Source organism: Lathamus discolor, chromosome 4 (assembly GCF_037157495.1).
Source record: "Lathamus discolor isolate bLatDis1 chromosome 4, bLatDis1.hap1, whole genome shotgun sequence".
Taxonomy (NCBI): Eukaryota; Metazoa; Chordata; class Aves; order Psittaciformes; family Psittacidae; genus Lathamus; species Lathamus discolor.
In genome coordinates, this window is record NC_088887.1 from 127,266,361 (window position 1) to 127,284,596 (window position 18,236).

An 18,236-nucleotide genomic window follows, 5' to 3' on the forward strand; every position below is an offset into this window, starting at 1 on the left:
GATAGAGACAGGGATAGAGACAGGGATGGAATGAGCATGGGGTCAAGGGCGAGGGTGGAGATGGCAAAGAGAAAGGGGACATGAATGAGGCTGTGGATGTGGATGGGATGAGGATGGGGACAGGTCCTTGACCCCCGGCACCCAGACCCACGTCCGAGGTAAGGAGGGGACACGGCGCAGTGCTGGGGGGACACGGGTCTGCCCAGCCCCGGAGCCTGCTGGTCCCTATGAGACCTCACATGTTCCGTGCACACGCGCATGTGCACACAACCCCTCCATGCACACGCATGTGCATACACCCCCTCCACGCACACGCATGTGCACACCCCCCCTCCATGCACACGCGTGTGCACACACATGTGCCGGGCTCACCTGAGCTTCCCATCGGCTGGCAGCTCGTGGGGGGGGTCATCGCAGATCAGTCGGGTTTCCCCCTCCAGCAGGTAGATGTAGACGTGCTCCTGGGGGGGAGAGGGGCTCTGAGGGACAGGGACCCCCCCAAGCCCTCCCCCCGTGGCTCAACGTGCCCCTGTGCATGCACACACACACACGTGTGCACCTGTGTGTACACACGCACACACATGCACCCGTGCACTTGCATGCACGTGTGTATAGACCTGCACACGTGCTCGCACACACATGTACATGCACCCCTGTGAGTGCTCACATGTGCATGTGCACACTCGCATACACCAGCACTGTGGGGTCACCACCAGCACCAGGGCCACCACTAGTACCAAGGTCACCATGAACACAAGGGCCACCAGCACCTTTGGGCTATCAGCAGCACCTGGGCCAGTACCCGGGCCACCATGAGCATCGGTGCCACCAGCAGCACCCCAGGGCCACCACCAGTGCTGGGGTCACCAATAGCACCAGGGCCACCAGCAGCATCCCAAGGCCACCGATAGCACCAGGGCCACCAGCAGCATCCCAAGGCCACCAATAGCACCAGGGCCACCAGCAGCATCCCAAGGCCACCGATAGCACCAGGGCCACCAGCAGCATCCCAAGGCCACCGATAGCACCAGGGCCACCAGCAGCATCCCAAGGCCACCAATGGCACCAGGGCCACCAGCAGCATCCCAAGGCCACCAATAGCACCAGGGCCACCAGCAGCATCCCAAGGCCACCAATAGCACCAGGGCCACCAGCAGCATCCCAAGGCCATCACCAGCACCAGGGTCACTGTGAGCCCAAGGGCCACCAGCACCAGGGTCACCAGCACTGGTGCCACAAGGTCGTTAGGGACCCTGCATCTCCCGAGGGACTCGGAGCTGCTCCCTCCCCTCTATGGAGAGGTGGCTGGTGAGGACCAGGGTCTGGCACTCAGGAAGGTGACCCCAAGAGCCAGGCTTACACCTAACACAGCAACCAGGGCTCTGTCTGCGGGGAGGCCACTGAGGTGGGCTGGGGAGGACACCCCCTATGGAGCTCAACCTCAGTACGAGCCAGCGGAGAATCCCCCCACCTACCACTGCAGGCAGCAGCGAGACCAGCGCATGGCGGAGGGAGTCCCTCAGGCCTGAGGCATCGATCACAGCCCCCAGGCTCAGCAGCGCGTCCTGGGGAGAGAGCAGAGCACGGAGACAGGGGGTTAACGGGGCCTGAGGCCACGGGGATGGGCACCAGGAACCGGCTCCTCCCATCAGTCCCCAGGACCCCCCCCCCCCCCCCCATGGCACAGAACCACCTTCACCCAGAGGGTGTCCAGCTCAACCAGCTCCATTCTGGGGTGAAAAGGTCTGGTTTGGGGCAATGTCCAACATGGGAAGGAGATTTGGGGTTCCCAAAAGTGGAGGAGGACACAGATGGGGCATTGGGATGGAGACAGGGGGTGGCAGGAGGTGACCCCAGCAGCTGGCTCTGTGGGATGGTGGCCCTAAAGCCACACGGATGGACACAGGAGGCATGTCAATGGCCATGTCACTGCTGGCTCTGTTCCTGCCTCCACCCCTTGTCTGGAACACCAGGACAAGGACAACGTCACTACAGGAATAGGTGGAAGCTCCAAGTTCTTGTCCATAGGATTTGCTCTTCCTTCAATCCCTGTTTTCAGGCAGCTTCAGGCTCCATCCGAGCCTCAGTGCCACCCTCCGGACGCTGTCCCCATCCCTGCACCCCAGGAACCCTGGCTGGGACCATCCCTGAGCATCCTCGGATGTGGGGCCGGATCCAGGAGGGTGAAGCCATGGACACTGGATGTTATTCCAACAGGGCCGCATCTCCAGTCACCTACTCACACTGGAGACACATGCACTGTAGAATACAGCCAGGCCCTGGTGTGCGTCCATCCCGATGTCCCTCCGTCCCTCCGTGGTGGCTCAGCATCCCTGCTGTCGGCAGCAGGAACATGGAGCAAGATCCCGAGCGGGCCCCCGGGATATCCAGGAGCATCAAATGCCGGTGGCATCCTCGGCACGGGGATGGACAGATGCAGCTGGATGCGGGTGATGCTTTAATAGGGCCGGGAATCCGGGTCCCAGCCCGGAGAGGGGGGAAAAGCTGCAGGAGCTAAAAAAAGCCATTCCCGAGATGAGGAGAGAGCAGTGGGAGCAGGCGGAAGAGTTTGATGCATGGGGGTGGCTCAGGAAGGGCATCCCACTCATCCCACTCATCCCACTCCTCTTACTCATCCTACTCAATTGCTCATCCCACTCATCCTGCTAGTCCTGCTCATCCCTCTTGTCCCGCTTGTCCCATTCTTCCTGCTCATGCCACTCATCCCACTCACCCTGCTTGTCCCACTGGTCCCACTCATCCCACTAGTCCTGCTCATCCCACTTGTGCTGCTTGTCCCACTTCTCCTGCTCATCCCACTCATCCACTCCATTTATCCCACTCATCCTGCTCATCTCGCTCGTCCCACTTGTCCCACTCATCTCATTCATCCCACTCCTCCTGCTTCCATCCCAGCTCCTCCATCCTGCAGCTATCCCATGCTGCCCATCCCTGTGGATGCTGTGGACCCATGTCTGGGGCTCTGCACCCCTTTGCTACCCAGACATCCCCTGTTCATCACTGAGCAGGGATTCAGTGCGCAGCCAGAGCCTCCACCAGGATACATCCCATTTATTGCCATAAACAGGGATGCCCGATGGCCTCGGCCCGGGCTGATCCCTGTATCCCTATGCCAAGGGTAAGGTCGAGGCAATCCCAGCACAAACACAGGCTGGGGGGGATGGGATGGTGCAGCCTGAGGAGAAGGACTTTGGGATTCGCATCCCTGGCAGTGCTCAAGGCCAGGCTGGACACAGGGGCTTGGAGCAAGCTGCTCCAGTGGAAGGGGTCCCTGCCCGGGGCAGGGGTTGGAGCTGGAGGAGCTTTAAGGTCCCTTCAACCCAAACCTTTCCATGATCCCCCCAAATTCCTCCTCCAGATGTGGAGGGGGTCCCTGCTCCACTGGGGTGCAGCACACACCCACTACATCCTTCCTCCCCTGTGGGATGCAGGAGCAGCATCCATCCCCCTGCACCCCGAAACCAGGCAGGGAGCATCCTCAAGGGCCAGAGGCACTGGAGTTCCATCTGCATCCCTGCAAGGAGCTAATGAAGGATGTAATCAGCCTCCCAAACCCAGGCACTTCCATGAGCTGAGCTTCTTCTCTATCCTTTTGGGGGCCACACTTGGGGTGCCCCATGTTTTGCTCCACACCATGGCCTCCATTCAGGTGCCATCCCAGTTTGGGGATCACTTGGTAGATGTGGGACTGGGGGAGGCTTTCCAGATCCATCCCTAGCTCCACGGCCACTTGGCTGGGATCAGAGTAATGCGCACGCATCCCTGGCACAGCGGGATGCTCCAGTGCCTGGTGGGGAGATGTCACCCCATCCTGTCACTGGGATGTCACTGGGACTCACTGTGCTCATCACAGCCCTGCCCCTATCCCATGGGATCAAACCACTGCTGCTGCCTATTCCTGCTCCGCATCCCACTTCCCTGCAGGCAAAGCAATCACAGCGCTTCAAGGAGGGCAGGGAGTGGTAACAACTTCCCTGGTGCGGGGGAAGCATCTTCCTGCTGTCAGAGCAGAGCTCACACCCTCATCCCGGGATCTGCTCCCTAGGATAACAGCCCCTGGAAGTGGGATGCCCGGAGATGGGCGCTCAGAGAGATCTGGGGCGAGATCCAAGGCTGGGTGCAAGCGGCAGCTCCTGGACCCATCCAGAACCAGGGGGCAGAGGATGTGGAATGGGGCTGGGAATCACTGACAGCTCCAGGAGCTGGGATGCTGCATCCCTGTCCCAGCATCCATCCCTGTCCCTGTCCCATTCTCTGTCCCTGTCCTGGTCTCCATCCCTGTCATTGTCCATATCCCTGTCCCTGTCTCCATCACTGTCCCAGTTTCCATCCCTGTCCCTGTCCACGTCCTTGTCCCAGTCTCCATCCGTGTCGCTGTCCACATCCCTGTCCCTGCCTCCATCATTGTCCCAGTTTCCATCCCTGTCCCTGTCCACGTCCCTGTCCCACTCTCCATCTCTGTCCGCATCCATGTCCCAGTCTCCATCCCTGTCCCCAGCACCCGGACCAGCCTGGCTCTGTTGTCACCTCTGCTCTGGCCTGGGAGGACAGGAACACTGCTCTCACTGTGATGATGGCCCCACACTGACCCCGGTGTCCCATGGGACCACCATGGCACAGCACAGCCCCACATGGCGCAGACCCCTCAGCAAAGCCAAACCTCTGGAGTTTTCCCCATGGAAAACGGCACCTATGTATTTCCCACCTGGTTTTCCCTCCCTTTTCCCTTAGGAGAGCAGCAGCAGCATCCCAGACCCAGCCAGGGAATAGTGAGGACCCACACACACAACTTATCCCAGCCTCCTCAGGCTCCAAGAGATGCCACCGGGATGGAAAAGCTTCTTTCCCAGCGGAGGGAATACACCCATAGCAAAATCATGGCTTTTTCATGGAAGGATTCATCCTGGATGGGGAATTCTGGGACAAATCCCCCTCCTCACCATCACCACCCCCTGGATGTTTATGGAATAGAGGAATCCCATCCAGGCTTCTCCTCCAGAAAGGCTCCTCTCACGCCTGCCATGGGGAACGTGGGGATCCCACCTTCACCTCCCTGGGTGCCAGGTCTTGGGATTCATGCTCCAGGGTGATGGATGGGGATGGTTGTACCCCCATGGGATGATGTTTCCACTGCCCACAGCCCCCTGGAGTGGGCAGAAGATGGGCGCAACGCATTGTGGTACCCACTGGGATGCTCATCCTGCTTGGAAAACGGGGTCCTTCTCTGGGGACCTGGGCACTTGGCAATGGAATTAGCCCCAGCAAGAGCTCAAATCCAGGATCTGCCACCCACTGGGATCCTCTTTATCCAAGGGGAAACTGAGGCACGGAACAGCCAGTGCCTGGGAGCATCCTGCTTCCAGAGGGATGCAGGGCCCCATCCTGCCTTGCAATGGGGACCAGCCCTGGGTGTCCCTAAGGATGCTGGGCTGATGGGAGCAGATCTGCATCCCAGATGGATCCCACCTTGGGTGCTGGCTCCAAAGGTGGGGAGGGTGCTGGCAGCAGCAGGCTCCTGCTGCATCCTTCACTGTGCCATCCCTATGGGATCAGCAGCCCCTGATCCTGGAGGAGATGAATCATCTCCCAGCTGAGCTTCCAGCCCGGCTTTGCCATGAGAGCTGCCAGTGAATGACTGAATGGAGCTCGGGGGTGTCTGTCTCCCCATGAACCCTCATTGCTCAGTTCCTGCCTTTCCCAATGGGATTTTATCCACCTGGGAATGCGAGGGAAATGAACCCAATTCATTCCCTAAGTGGATTAGTGCGTTAGCCCCTGGCATGAGCGATCGCCTGCGGGATGGAGCTGGACATTGCTCTGTCTGGACCATTTCACTCCTGAGCTGGGAAAATCCCAAATCAGATTAAGAGCATCCGAGATGCTGAGTGTGCAGATCTCTGTGTCCACGGCATCACATCCCTTCCTGGTACCCACATCCCCCAGGAGCCATCCCTAGCCATGGGCACACACTGCATCCCGGCAAACAGATAGGGATGCTCAGGAGCGCAGGATGCAGCAAGTTGGGGTCTAGGGTAGGGAAACCTCCCCCCATTACCGCAGTTATTGCCTTGCCCTAAACCCATCTGGTGGCAGATGGGGTGGGATGGTGACCCTGCAGGGGCTCACATCCTCCCACCTTGGGTTCTTCCCATGGGATGCAGCCACAGCCTTTGGATCACCTTATGTGTGACAGCAAAGAGCAAACCACATCTGTGTTCCTGTCATCACCTATTCCTGTGTCCCCAGCCTGATCCTTGTGTCTCCAACCTGATCCTTGTGTCCCCAAGGTCCCTGCTTATCCCCAAACCAGGTTTGGGGCCTTGGGGACAGGCAGGGACGCCAGATCCTCTTCCATGCCCAGCTCCGCCTTTCCCCATCCCTTTCTCCCATCTCATGCCCTCTTTGCAGAGGAAGATGCTGGTCCAGGACCTCTTTACCCCGTATCCATGCACCCACCGTTATCTCTCCACATCCATCCCTGCCTTTGCCACCTCTCCAGCACCACGGTGACACCACATCCATCCCCACCCCCCTGAATCCATAGGGAATTGCCGAGGCCCCCTCGGGCCCCCCAAGCTGAGCCCCAGCAGCCGGTGCCTGCCGAGCCACACACACCCCCCCCCCCCCAGGCGCCGCCCGGGCCAAGCACTCGCTGAGCAATCTGGTGCTGTTATAAATAGCCCCGAGCTGTGATTCATCCCTTCTCCTGCCTCGCCCGGAGCCCCCCAGGCCCTGCTCCCATTCCCAAGGGATGATCCCCCCCCATCCCTGCTCCGGCTGCGGGGTCCATGGCTGCAGCGGTTAAATATAGCTCAGCCCTGGCTCTGTGTTAGCAACAGGGAGCTGGCAACGGGCCCGGTACAGGCAGAGTGGGGAAACTGAGGCACGGGGCAGGGAGAGGCTCCCGAAGGCATCAGGTCCCACTTTACTCTGCCATGGGATGGGTGATGCTGCTGATGTCCCTCTCACCCCGCCCCTGCCCTGATCCGTGGTCTTTCCCCAGCCCCACAGACATAATTCCCCTGGGAATCATCTCCATAGGGGTGGGGATCCGTAGGGAGCTTCCCGGATGCTGCCCCAGTTGCATTCCTGCAACACAGTCCAGGGTAGCAGAGGATGGAGGGATGACGGGATAGAGGGATGGAGGGGTGGAGGGAGGGAAGGACAGAGGGATGGAGGGACAGAGGGATGGATGGATGGATGGATGAGGGAGGGATGGATGGATGGATGGATGGATGAGGGAGGGATGGATGGATGGATGGATGGAGGGAGGGATGGATGGATGGATGGATGGATGGATGGATGAGGGAGGGAGGGATGGATGGATGGATGGATGGATGGATGGATGAATGAGGGATGGATGGATGGATGGATGGATGGATGGATGGATGAGGGATCGAGGCACAGAGGGATGGAGGGATGGATGGACAAAGGGACTGAGGGGTAGATTGACATAGGGACAGAGGGATGGAGGGATGGGCAGAGGGATGGATGGACAAAGGGATGGAGGGCTGGGCGGACAGAGGGAGCGCCAGCTCTGCTGGGAAGCCACCCCCACCTCCCGCCTGCCCATCCCGGCTCGGGGCTCTGCTTTCCATCCCAAATGCCATCGCTTTAATCGAACCCGGCAGCAACAACCGGTAACCAGGGGTAGCTCCTCGATTGCCTCATCCTCCCGAGGGGGGCAATGAGCGGGAAGGGGAAGGAACCCTGCTGGGTCCCCTGCTCCGCTCGGGTCCCGTGGCAGGGGATGGACGCGGCAGGAGCCAGGCACGGAGCCGCCCGCATCCCGCGGCCCCAGTGCCCAGCCCGGGGCTGGGTGCGGATGGGACGGGATGAGCCGAGCCCGGACCTTGGCGCATCCTCCGCGCTCCACATTGGCTTCACCAGCACCCGACCGGTGCTGAGGGCTGAGCGGCTGCACGGGATGAGCAAGGCACCCGGCACAGGGCTCCCGGTACAAGGGACCCGGTACAAGGGACCCAGCACAATGGACCCGATACAAGGGACCCGGCGCAACAGACCCGGTACAAGGGACCCGGTACAAGGGACCCGGCGCAACAGACCCAGTACAAGGGACCCGGTACAAGGGACCCAGCACAAGGGACCCGGTACAAGGGACCTGGCACAACAGACCCGGCACAAGGGGCCCGGTACAAGGGACCCGGTACAAGGGACCCGGTACAAGGGACCTGGCACAACGGACCCGGCACAAGGGACCCGGTACAAGGGACCCGGTACAAGGGACCCGGCACAACAGACCCGGTACAAGGGACCCGGTACAAGGGACCCAGCACAACGGACCCGGCACAACGGACCCAGCACAAGGGACCCGGTACAAGGGACCCGGCCCAACGGACCCGGCCCAAGGCCGTTTGCACAGGGAAGGTTGCACAGGGAGGGTTGCACAGGGAGGGCTGCAGAGGCTGCTTGCACAGGGCGTTTGCACGGGTCTGTTTGCAAAGGTGTGTTTGCACAAGCCCATTCCCACAAGGCCGTTTGCACAACCGGCTCGCACGGGGTGTTTGCACAAGGTATTTACACGGGCCATTTACAAAGGCTGTTGGCCCAAGACAGGGCACAGGGAGGTCTGCGTGGGGTGATCTTCGCAAGGCACCTGCATAAAGCCGTTTGCACGGGGCCGTTTGCACAAGGCATTTGCACGCTGCATTTACCCAAGGCTTTCGCGCAGCCCCTTTGCGCAAGGTATTTACACAGCCCATCCGCATGAGGCCACTTGCACAGGGCAGTTGCCGTGCAGCAGCTTGCACAGACCCTTTACGCAGAGCAGTGTGCACTGGGTCTTTACACAGGGCATTTGCACGGGGTCCTTGCACAAGCAGCTCGCACAGATCCCTCTCACGGGGCTGTTTGCACAAGGGTCTGGTCCCTTTGCCCGCTATCCCCCGCGGGCACCGCTGTCCCCACGCGCCTCGTTTCACCATTCCAACCGCAATTCCCAACCTGCGCCATCCCGGGAGGCGCCGGGGGCCGCTCCCCGGCTCATCCCCCCGCATCCCGGCCTCTGGAACGCGGCCGCAGTCAAGGGCGCTTCCTGTTGATGTCCCTTTGTCGGGCGGGACAAACGCCCTGGCCCGCGGCCGCGCTCCTCAAGGATTTCCCGTCCCCAGGAACACCGCTTGGAACAGCCAAAGGAGCGGTGGGTAATGAGCGCTGGAGCGGGAAGGGGCCGGGGTCGCTCCGGTGGGGTCGGGAAGGAAGCTGTTAGACTGGGGGGAAATGAGTGGCAGGAGCTGATAAAGGGCTGGGCAGCGTCCAGGGTGTCCTGCACCCATGGGACACCACAGGGACCCCGTCAGCTCCGTGTCACCCATCAATAATCCGTGTCCTTCCACAGGGAATGGGACAAGGACCCAGCTCAGCTCTGTATCATCCGGCACTAGTCCATGTGTTTCCATAGGGAATGGGACAAGGACCTTGCTCAGCCCTATGTCATCCAGCACTAGTCCATGTGTTTCCATAGGGAATGGGACAAGGACCTTGCTCAGCCCTCTATCATCCGTCACTAGTCCATGTGTTTCCATAGGGAATGGGACAAGCACCCTGCTCAGCTCTGTATCATCTGGCACTAGTCCATGTGTTTCCATAGGGAATGGGACAAGGACCTTGCTCAGCCCTATATCATCCAGCACTAGTCCATGTGTTTCCATAGGGAATGGGACAAGGACCTTGCTCACCCCTATATCATCCATCACTAGTCCATGTGTTTCCATAGGGAATAGGACAAGCACCCTGCTCAGCCCTATAGCACCCATCGAGGGCATGGGCACCATGTGCATCCCCAGAATGCAGCATTCCTGGAAGGTTTTCCCTGGCATGTGGAACCTTCCTGTCCCCGCCGGCCACCAGCACATCCCGGCTGGGTTTCAAGGATATTCCTAGATGTTTCCTGCTGGATTACCCATGCCAAAGCTCCCCCAGCCTGGATCTGCTCCGGAGCATCATGGCAAAGCCTCCAGGAGCTCTGGGATGCAGCCAGAGAGGGGTTTGGATGGATTGAGACAGCCAAATCCATGGAGGGGACTGGGAGCAGTGAGATGGGAATGGGAGATGCAGCATTCCCGTATCCCGCCTGGCACCAGCCAGCACTAATGGGATGTGCGCAGTGATTGGGGAGCTCGTTCATCAGCCTCTGATGGGATCTGGGAAAATTGAATTCCCGGCCATCTGCAGCTGGGAAAGGAATTAAATTTGGGACAATGCTCCGGGGCGAGGCAGGGGCTGGCAGAGCCTTTCCTCAGGGAATTTGCTCTGGAGGCATCAGCACCTCTTGTATGTTCCATAGAAAAGAGGGTTTGGAAACGGGATCCAGCTCTGAGGCACCGGGAAGGGGTCTGGGAATGGAGGGGGTCTCCCTGCTCCAATGGGGAAACTGAGACGCAGGAAGCACAAACCCACCCGTTTAATGGTTCCCTATGGATAAGGGTTATAGCACTGGAGTTTAATGGATCCAAGTTCCATTTGGGAATCTGGTTTTCTAGCTCCTTTGTCTATGGCTGGTCTCAAATCCATGCCCAGAGCCACAGGGATACACCTACAGGGATCTGCCTGAGCCAAAAAGCAGGGAGAAAATCCCTGCTCCTGCAGACAGGGAGGATTCACTTCTGGATTTGGCAGCATCCCGATGGAACCGGGCTGGGAGCAGCGATTCCCTCTCCTGAGCCAAGAACAGGGAGTCTTGGAACCAGCGCTGCTCCCCATCTGCATCCCTCCATATCCACAGCGAGGTGACTGCATCCAGCAAGGATCCAGCCCCATCCCACATCCATGGTGTCACCCCCAGGAGGTGCGTTGGCTCCTCATCCTATAGGGAAGAGCATTCCCATGGATGCTCCAGCAAGGAATCAGTAGAGGTGTGGATCCAGCCCTCCCCGGGGCACCTTGACCCCCACTCAGTGCCAGCAGCTCCCTGCTAAATGCCTCAGTGTGGTTCCAAAGAGCCGAGGATGGATGCGGGGCCGGAGCGAGAAATTCCTCTCTTCCAGCAAATTCCAATGGTCAGCCCCCCACCCAAGCTCCCGACTTGATGATAGCAGCACCCAAACCACAGTTATCCCCTGCATAGGTGAAGCAGCAGCACCCAAACCCCATCTCCCTCTCTTGGGGTGCAACAAGAGCATCCCACACCCCATCCAGTCTCTATCCTCACCACGCATATCTATCCCACCAATGACCAGGCTATTCCCACATCTCAGCCCAACTTCCACACGCTTGGAAGTGCCCCCAAGCCCGATGTGACCCCATGGGGCAGGGGAGGACCAGGACCCACAGCTTGAACCTCCCCCCAGATCAGTGCCGTGGCACACACAGTGCCTGCATGGGGTGATGCTGCACCCACAGCCCATCACCCCTGGAGCCGCCGTGCACACAGCGCTTTAGCCACTGGGGACCTCTCAATGGGGAGCAATGGGGTGCACACACACCCCCCCCCCCCCCCATGTGGGGGTCTCTCTCTGCCCCCCAGCTCGGTGGGGTGGGGAGGAAGCCGGCCCGGCCCCGCCCCATGGAAAGAAGCGCCCGGGGCGCATTGTTGAGCCGCGGCCCTTTTCCTCCCCTTTATGGCCCTGCCTGATGTGTTTGTGTCCGCGGGAGGAAGCACCGGGATGGGCGCCTGGAACACGCGTGTCCAGCTCGGATCCCGGCCCCACACATAGGAACCGAGGCAGGAGCAGCCCCACAGTGCGGCACCCCAAGCCCTGCCATCACCTCCTGTGGGGCAGAATGATGGGGGGGGGGACACAGCACGCAAATGGGGTCCCCCCAGTGTGTGGGTGCAGCGTGGACCCCCTCAGCGCTATGGCACAGTGTGGACACCCCTAAACCCCTGGGCACACAATGCCCCCCCCCGACCAAGCTCCTTCCTGCTTAACCAGTCTGCCAACACGTCCTCAATTAGGCTTTGATTCATGGACCAGTCAGCCCATAATTGCATTGGGAGGAAGAGGAGGCACAGACATCTTCAGCCTCACCCCAGAGCGGGGTGCTTGGTGGGGGGGGACAATGACCCCCAAGCCCTATATACCCCCATAGAGACCCCCAGCACCCCCATGGCTCTAGTTGGGTGCTGGGAACCACAGGGACCCCCCCATAGGGAAAGCCGCTTTGCCCTGCCCTGTAGGAGCCCCCCCCGGTCCCCGTGCTGGGATGTCCCCAACCCTCGCAGGGGGCTCGGTGGACCCTGGGGCAGGGACCAGCCCCGCTCCGCTCCTTCCCCTCCGTCAGCAGCTTTCGGCTGCTTCCCGTTTCCTTCCCTTCGCTTCCCAAAGCTCCATGTCCCTGCCTCGCTCCAGCCTTGAACCTGGAGCCCCCCCCCCGAACCTCCCATCCCAACCCCAGTCCTACGGACACGGCTCTCACCCCCCCCCCAAACCATCGGACACCGGGATCGGGGGTAGGGGCAGGCGGACGGACGGGAGCGCTCCAGGTTGGGGGGACCCCCATAAGTCACCCCCAAGTCACCCCTTAAATCCGGGTTCGTCTGAAGGCACAGGAGCACCAAGGACCAGATGGGGGGCACCCTCTTGCCCCCCAGTGTGGAGCTGATGCAAAGAGGGAGATGAGGGCTCAAGTAGGGTGCTGGGGGCGGGGGGCTGGGGGGCACCCCCTTTCTCAGCACCCCCTACTTTAGGACTGGCCCCATAGGGATCACGCTGCCGGCTGAGCGGGGCAGGGGGACACAGAGGGGACCCCAACATCCCAGCCCCGCATTCCCAGCTTCTCCCAAGCACTTTGCACCCCCAGATCCATACAAACCCCCACAGGGATCCCCTCCCCTTTACACCGACACCTCCACTCCCCCCCCCCCCATTTCCCGGTGACCCCCCCGGGGGTGGCTCACGGTGTCCTGGAGGGTGCCCATGGCGCAGCCCCGGCTCCCGGCTGCGCGGATCCACCGGGATCGGCACCGGGATCGGGATCGGGACCGCCCGGTCCAGCCCATTTCCTCCGCCCCCCCCCCCCCCCCCGCCTCCTTCCTCCGGGGGACACGGAGCTCTTCGTGTCCCTGAGCCCACGGGGGGGGCACACACAGACACGGCGCTTCCATCCCCACCATGGGACCCCCCCAGGGCCGCTCCGTGCCTCAGTTTCCCCATTGGGCTCTCCCGATGGGAATAGGGGTCCCGCAGCCCCCGGTCCCGCTGCAATGAGCACACTGGGCACCCCCACCTCCAAGTGTAAACCCAGGGACCCCCAGACCCCGGTGCACCCATCCCACACGGGTCCTGGATCTGGGGTGGGAAGGGAGAAGGATTGGGGGTCTAGAGTGAGACGGGAGGAGGTTGGAATGGGGGTCTCGGATGGGATGGGAAGAGGTCGGGATGGGGGTCCTGGGTGAGATGGAAGGAGGATTAGAGGACCTGGGCAGGGTGGGAAGTGGCCGGAATGGGGGTCGTGGGTGGGAAAGGAGAAGGATTAGGGGTCCCGGGTGGGATAAGAGGAGGTTGGAATGGGGGTCTAGGGTGGGCTGGGAGAAGGATTAGGGTCCCAGGTGGGATGGGAGGCGGTCGGGATGGGGATCAGGGTTGGGAGGCGAGGAGGATTAGGGGCGCTGGGTGGCTGGGGGTCCCTGCTGGGAATGGAAGCAGGTCGGGGGTTCTGGATGGGATGGGAGGCAGCCGGGATGGAGACCCCGGTTGGGAAGGGATGAGGATAAGAGGTCCTGGGTGGGATGGGAGGCGGTCGGGATGGGGATCCGCTCCGGAAGGGAAGCGGCTCGGGGGGCTCGGGTGGGATGGGAGGAGGAGCAGGGGACCGGCTTGGGAAGGGAGTGGTCGGGAGGGGGATCCGCTTGGGAAGGGAGCGTGGGGTGACCCGGGGGGGTCCCGATGGGGTTGGGGGGGGGGGGGGGGGTCCCGTCGCCCCTACCTGCAGCACCTCGGAGCCGGGCGCGGCGTCCTCCGCCTTCAGGAAAACCTGCTGGCCCCGTCTGAAAAAGTGAAGGAGCGCGGTGAGGAGATGCGGGAGCCCCGGCACCATCCCGGCTCCAGCTCCGGATCCCGGCTCCCGAATCCCGGCTCCGGATCCCGGCTCCCGGCTCCGGATCCCGGCTCCCGGCTCTGGATCCCGGTTCCCCGCTCCCGGCTCCGACCAGGGCTGAGCCCCGCCACCGCCTCCCCCCCTACCCCGCTCCGCCCCCGCCCTGCTCCGCACCGCACCCGTTGCGAGGCAGCGGCCCCGCGGGCTCCGATGGGGCTGGGGGGGGATCTATGCGGGGGTCCCCTATGGGGCAGATAAGTGGGACCCCCCCATAGGGTCCCCTCCGCCCCGCTTCGTCCCCTCCCGACCCGCTCCGCATCGCATTCACTGCGGGGCAGTGGCCCCTCGGGATGAGGATGAGGAGGGCCCTGTGGGGGGGTTCTGGGGTAAGGGTGGTCTTCTATGGGGCAGATAAGGCGGAGCCCTCATAGAAACCCCCCGCCCTGCTCCCCACCCCGTCTGCTGCGGGACAGCGGCTTCACAGGCTTCTATGGGTCTGGGGGGGGGGCCTTAGGGGGGGTCGCTTTGAGGCAGATAAGGGGGACCCCCCCTAAGTCCCATGTTGAACCCTTGGTGGGGTTTGGGGCACCTTCGTGAACGGGGATCACCCCTAACACCCCTCTTCAGACCCCTTCTTAGGGGCTGTTCCCCAGGATGAGGTTGGGTCCCCCCCCCCAATCCTCCCCAGTCGGGAACTGGAAGCTTCACCCCATTTGTACGCAGCGATGCCCATTCCTGGCTTGGGGGGGACTCTGCTGCAGGGCTCTGTATGGAGAGACCCCCGCTTCCCTCCCATCCCTAGGGAATCACAGAGACCATCCCCTTCTTGGACAGGAGGCACCCCTATTTTAGCCCCCATAGGCATGCAGGAGCTGCTCACCCCCATCCTCCTATCCCCCATCACCATCAGTGGGAAGTGGCCACTCCCCCATCCTTTCCCCGGGGACAAGCACCGGGATTTTGGGGGTGCTGCTCCCCCTGCATGGGCTGAGCCATAGAGGGGACCCTTGGGACCACCCCACTGCAGCGCGCATGGAGAACAGGGGTGCTAAAAGGATGCTCCATCACCCAACATCCCCACCCCAAAGCGACGGAGCCTCAGGATGGTGTCCAGATAAAAGAGGGAGGAGAAGGATGTGCCAGCAGCAACGCTGCTGCTCCTGCTCCTCTTGTCTCCCGGGAGCTGCTCAGCACCTCCTCTGCAGCCAGTTCCTCAGCCTCGCTTATGGATGGGGTGGGAAATCCATGGGGAGCAGGGCCCGTTGTGCGGTGCCCAGCACCTCTTTCTGCCAGGCTGTGCAACCACCCCCGATGCATCGCTGCTGCGCGCACAGCCACGCTATCAGACATCAGAGAATACACATGCGCGACCCCAGGTGGATGCAGGAGCTGCAGAGGGGGAGCTTTAACCGGAGTGAATGTGAAGGGCCCTGGTTTGCCCTCACATCCCCCAGGAGCCGAGGGTCCTGCTGCTCCCCTGGGTGCTGCGGGGATTCGCTGCTGGCTTGTAGGGGCTCAACCCCCCGCGTGTCATGGGGGAGACACTGAGCCCACCAAACCTGGGTGACGGAGGCAGAAACACCCCTGAAGGGATGCAGAGAGAAGCTCCTTGCTGCCCCCCCCCAACCCCGTAAGCATCCCCCATGGGAGCATGGGGTTACAGGGAAATGCCACACAAAGCACCCTTGGGTGGCTCCGCCAGGGTCCCTGCGGGCCTGGCAGCAGCAGGGTCCTGCTGTGTGCTGCAACCTGCACCCCAAACCTGCACCCCCATGTGGCACCCTGCACCTCGCACATTGCACCCCACATCCTGCTTCCTGCACCTCACATCCTGCTCCCTGCACGCCACATCCCTCTCCATGCACCCATATCCCGCTCCATTCTGATCCCTGTACCCTACGTCCCGCACCCCATATCCCGCATCCCTCCCAGCTCCGTTCGGTGCCGGGCCCATCGCGGGGGTCTCGGGGCGATGGCGGAGCCGCGGGGCCATCTAGCGGCCACCGAGGGGGGGCTCCCACCGGCTGGACCCGGCCGGGACCGGGGGACAGCGGCCCGAGAGCCGGGACCGCGTCCTGCCAAGGGGGGTGGCACCGGGTGATGGGGACCAGCCCCAGGTGATGGCACAGGGTGATGGGGACCAGCCCCGGGTGGTGGCACAGGGTGATGGGGACCAGCCCCAGGTGTTGGCACTGGGTGACGGGGACCAGCCCCGGGTGGTGGCACAGGGTGATGGGGACCAGCCCCTGGTGATGGCACAGGGTGTTGGGGACCAGCCCCAGGTGTTGGCACTGGGTGACGGGGACCAGCCCCGGGTGGTGGCACAGGGTGATGGGGACCAGCCCCGGGTGGTGGCACAGGGTGATGGGGACCAGCCCCTGGTGATGGCACAGGGTGATGGGGACCAGCCCCGGCTGATGGCACAGGGTGATGGGGACCAGCCCCAGGTGGTGGCACAGGGTGACGGGGAGCAGTCCTGGGTGGTGGCACAGGGTGACAGGGACCAGCCCCTGGTGACGGCACAGGGTGATGGGGACCAGCCCCAGCTGATGGCACAGGGTGATGGGCACCAGCCCCTGGTGACGGCACAGGGTGATGGGACCAGCCCCAGCTGATGGCACAGGGTGATGGGCACCAGCCCCGGGTGGTGGCACAGGATCATGGTCACCTCACTCCTGTCTTCACCCTTTGCCAAGGCTCTTCCTCCACTCCAGCCTCAGTTTCCCCACATCACTGAGCGGGAATTGCCCAGATCCAGACTCTCTGGGATTCATCTCTATGGAAAAGGGGAGAGCCCCACGGAGGGTTTGGGGTGCTGGGTTTGAGCCCCACCATTCCCACCCCATCCCAGCAATCAGGAGTCAGCTGCATGGAACCGGCTGTCATCATTCCCATTGCTGTGACCAGGGCCACATGGACCAGATCCCCAAGGCCAATCCCTAAGGTCCCTATCTCTGAGGACCCCCCCAATGAAGGTTGTCCCTGAGCATCACCTCTGGCTCTGCCCCATGGGTCAGACGTGGGTCTGAGCATGAAGCAGGTCCCCCCCATGGGGCTGGCACCCAGCATCCCCGCCCAGGAGCTGGCACGTCATTGTCACCAGCGCCACGCACGGAGCCAGGCCCCAGCTGCCCGGAGGACAGAGAACCATTGCTGAGCACCACAAGGACGCAGTGTGGGGATGTCCCCGCTTCCCTGTCACCCACACGGGCCTCGGGACAGCGGGGCAGGACACAGGGATGCTGGGACATGGGGGGCCTGAGGATGGGGCAGTGGGACACAGGGATGGAGGGACACAGGGATGCAGGGACACTGGGATGTAGGGACATGGGGGAACTGGAGACAGTGAAGGGGGACACGGGTGCAGTGATACAGGGGATTGAGGATGGAGGATGGGGCACTGGGACACAAGGATGCAGGGACACTGGGATGCAGGGACACTGGGATGCGGGGACACTGGGATGCGGGGACACTGGGATGCAGGGACACAAGAATGCAGGGACACTGGGATGCAGGGACACAAGAATGCAGGGACACTGGGATGCAGGGACACTGGGATGCAGGCACACAGGGGGATTGAGGATGGAGGATGGTGCAGTGGGACACAAGGATGCAGGGACACAAGGATGCAGGGACACAGGGATGCAGGGACACTGGGATGCAGGGACACTGGGATGCAGGCACACGGGGAGTGGGCATGGGGCAGCAGGACACAGGGACACAGATTTATGCAGCTCAACCAGCATGCACGCAGCAAAGTGCATCTCCCCATCCAGCTTAATGACCTGGTGCAATTATGGGCTGCTCCGGTACAATTAGGAGCTGCTCCAGCTCACTGGCTCACGCAATCCCTTGGGAAGAGCATCCCTCTGAAGGGAAAGTCACGGCTGGATGGGGGACACGCAGCACCGGCACAAGGAATAAATCCAGGGAGAGGCAAAGGAGCGTTTCCCATCCTTGCTCCCGACGTTTCCGTTCTCCCTGTGGTGTTTTCCCTGCTTCCCACCCGGGTGACATCCTGCCGCTGCCCAGCGATCCAGGCATCCAGCCCTGCTCCACTGCAAGTGTTTAATGGCTTAAGAGGGAGCAAAGTTCATGCAGTAAATATTAACCCTTACTTCACAGCACACACACCAGGAAAAGCCTCTTGTGGGGGTTTAAATCCCAGTTTTTACGGGACAGCAGGAAGTGCCGGCACCAAACAGCATCAAGCCACC

The 18,236-nt window shown here is 61.9% G+C and overlaps 1 protein-coding gene across 2 annotated transcripts in view; it reads right to left on the reverse strand.

Moving 5' to 3' along the window:
• The window catches only part of PDE2A (phosphodiesterase 2A), a 50,623-nt gene that overhangs the window by 14,125 nt on the left and 18,262 nt on the right, over positions 1-18,236 (reverse strand). Inside the window, exons 2-4 of one of the 2 annotated variants that reach the window (XM_065678969.1) lie at positions 13,909-13,969; positions 1,476-1,565; positions 373-461 (exon numbers count right to left, since the gene is read on the reverse strand). In XM_065678969.1, the coding sequence (XP_065535041.1) occupies positions 373-461; positions 1,476-1,565; positions 13,909-13,969 (240 nt within the window). Of the gene's footprint in view, positions 1-372; positions 462-1,475; positions 1,566-12,880; positions 12,991-13,908; positions 13,970-18,236 lie in introns of those variants that run through there. The other variant, XM_065678970.1, reaches the window with a different exon arrangement.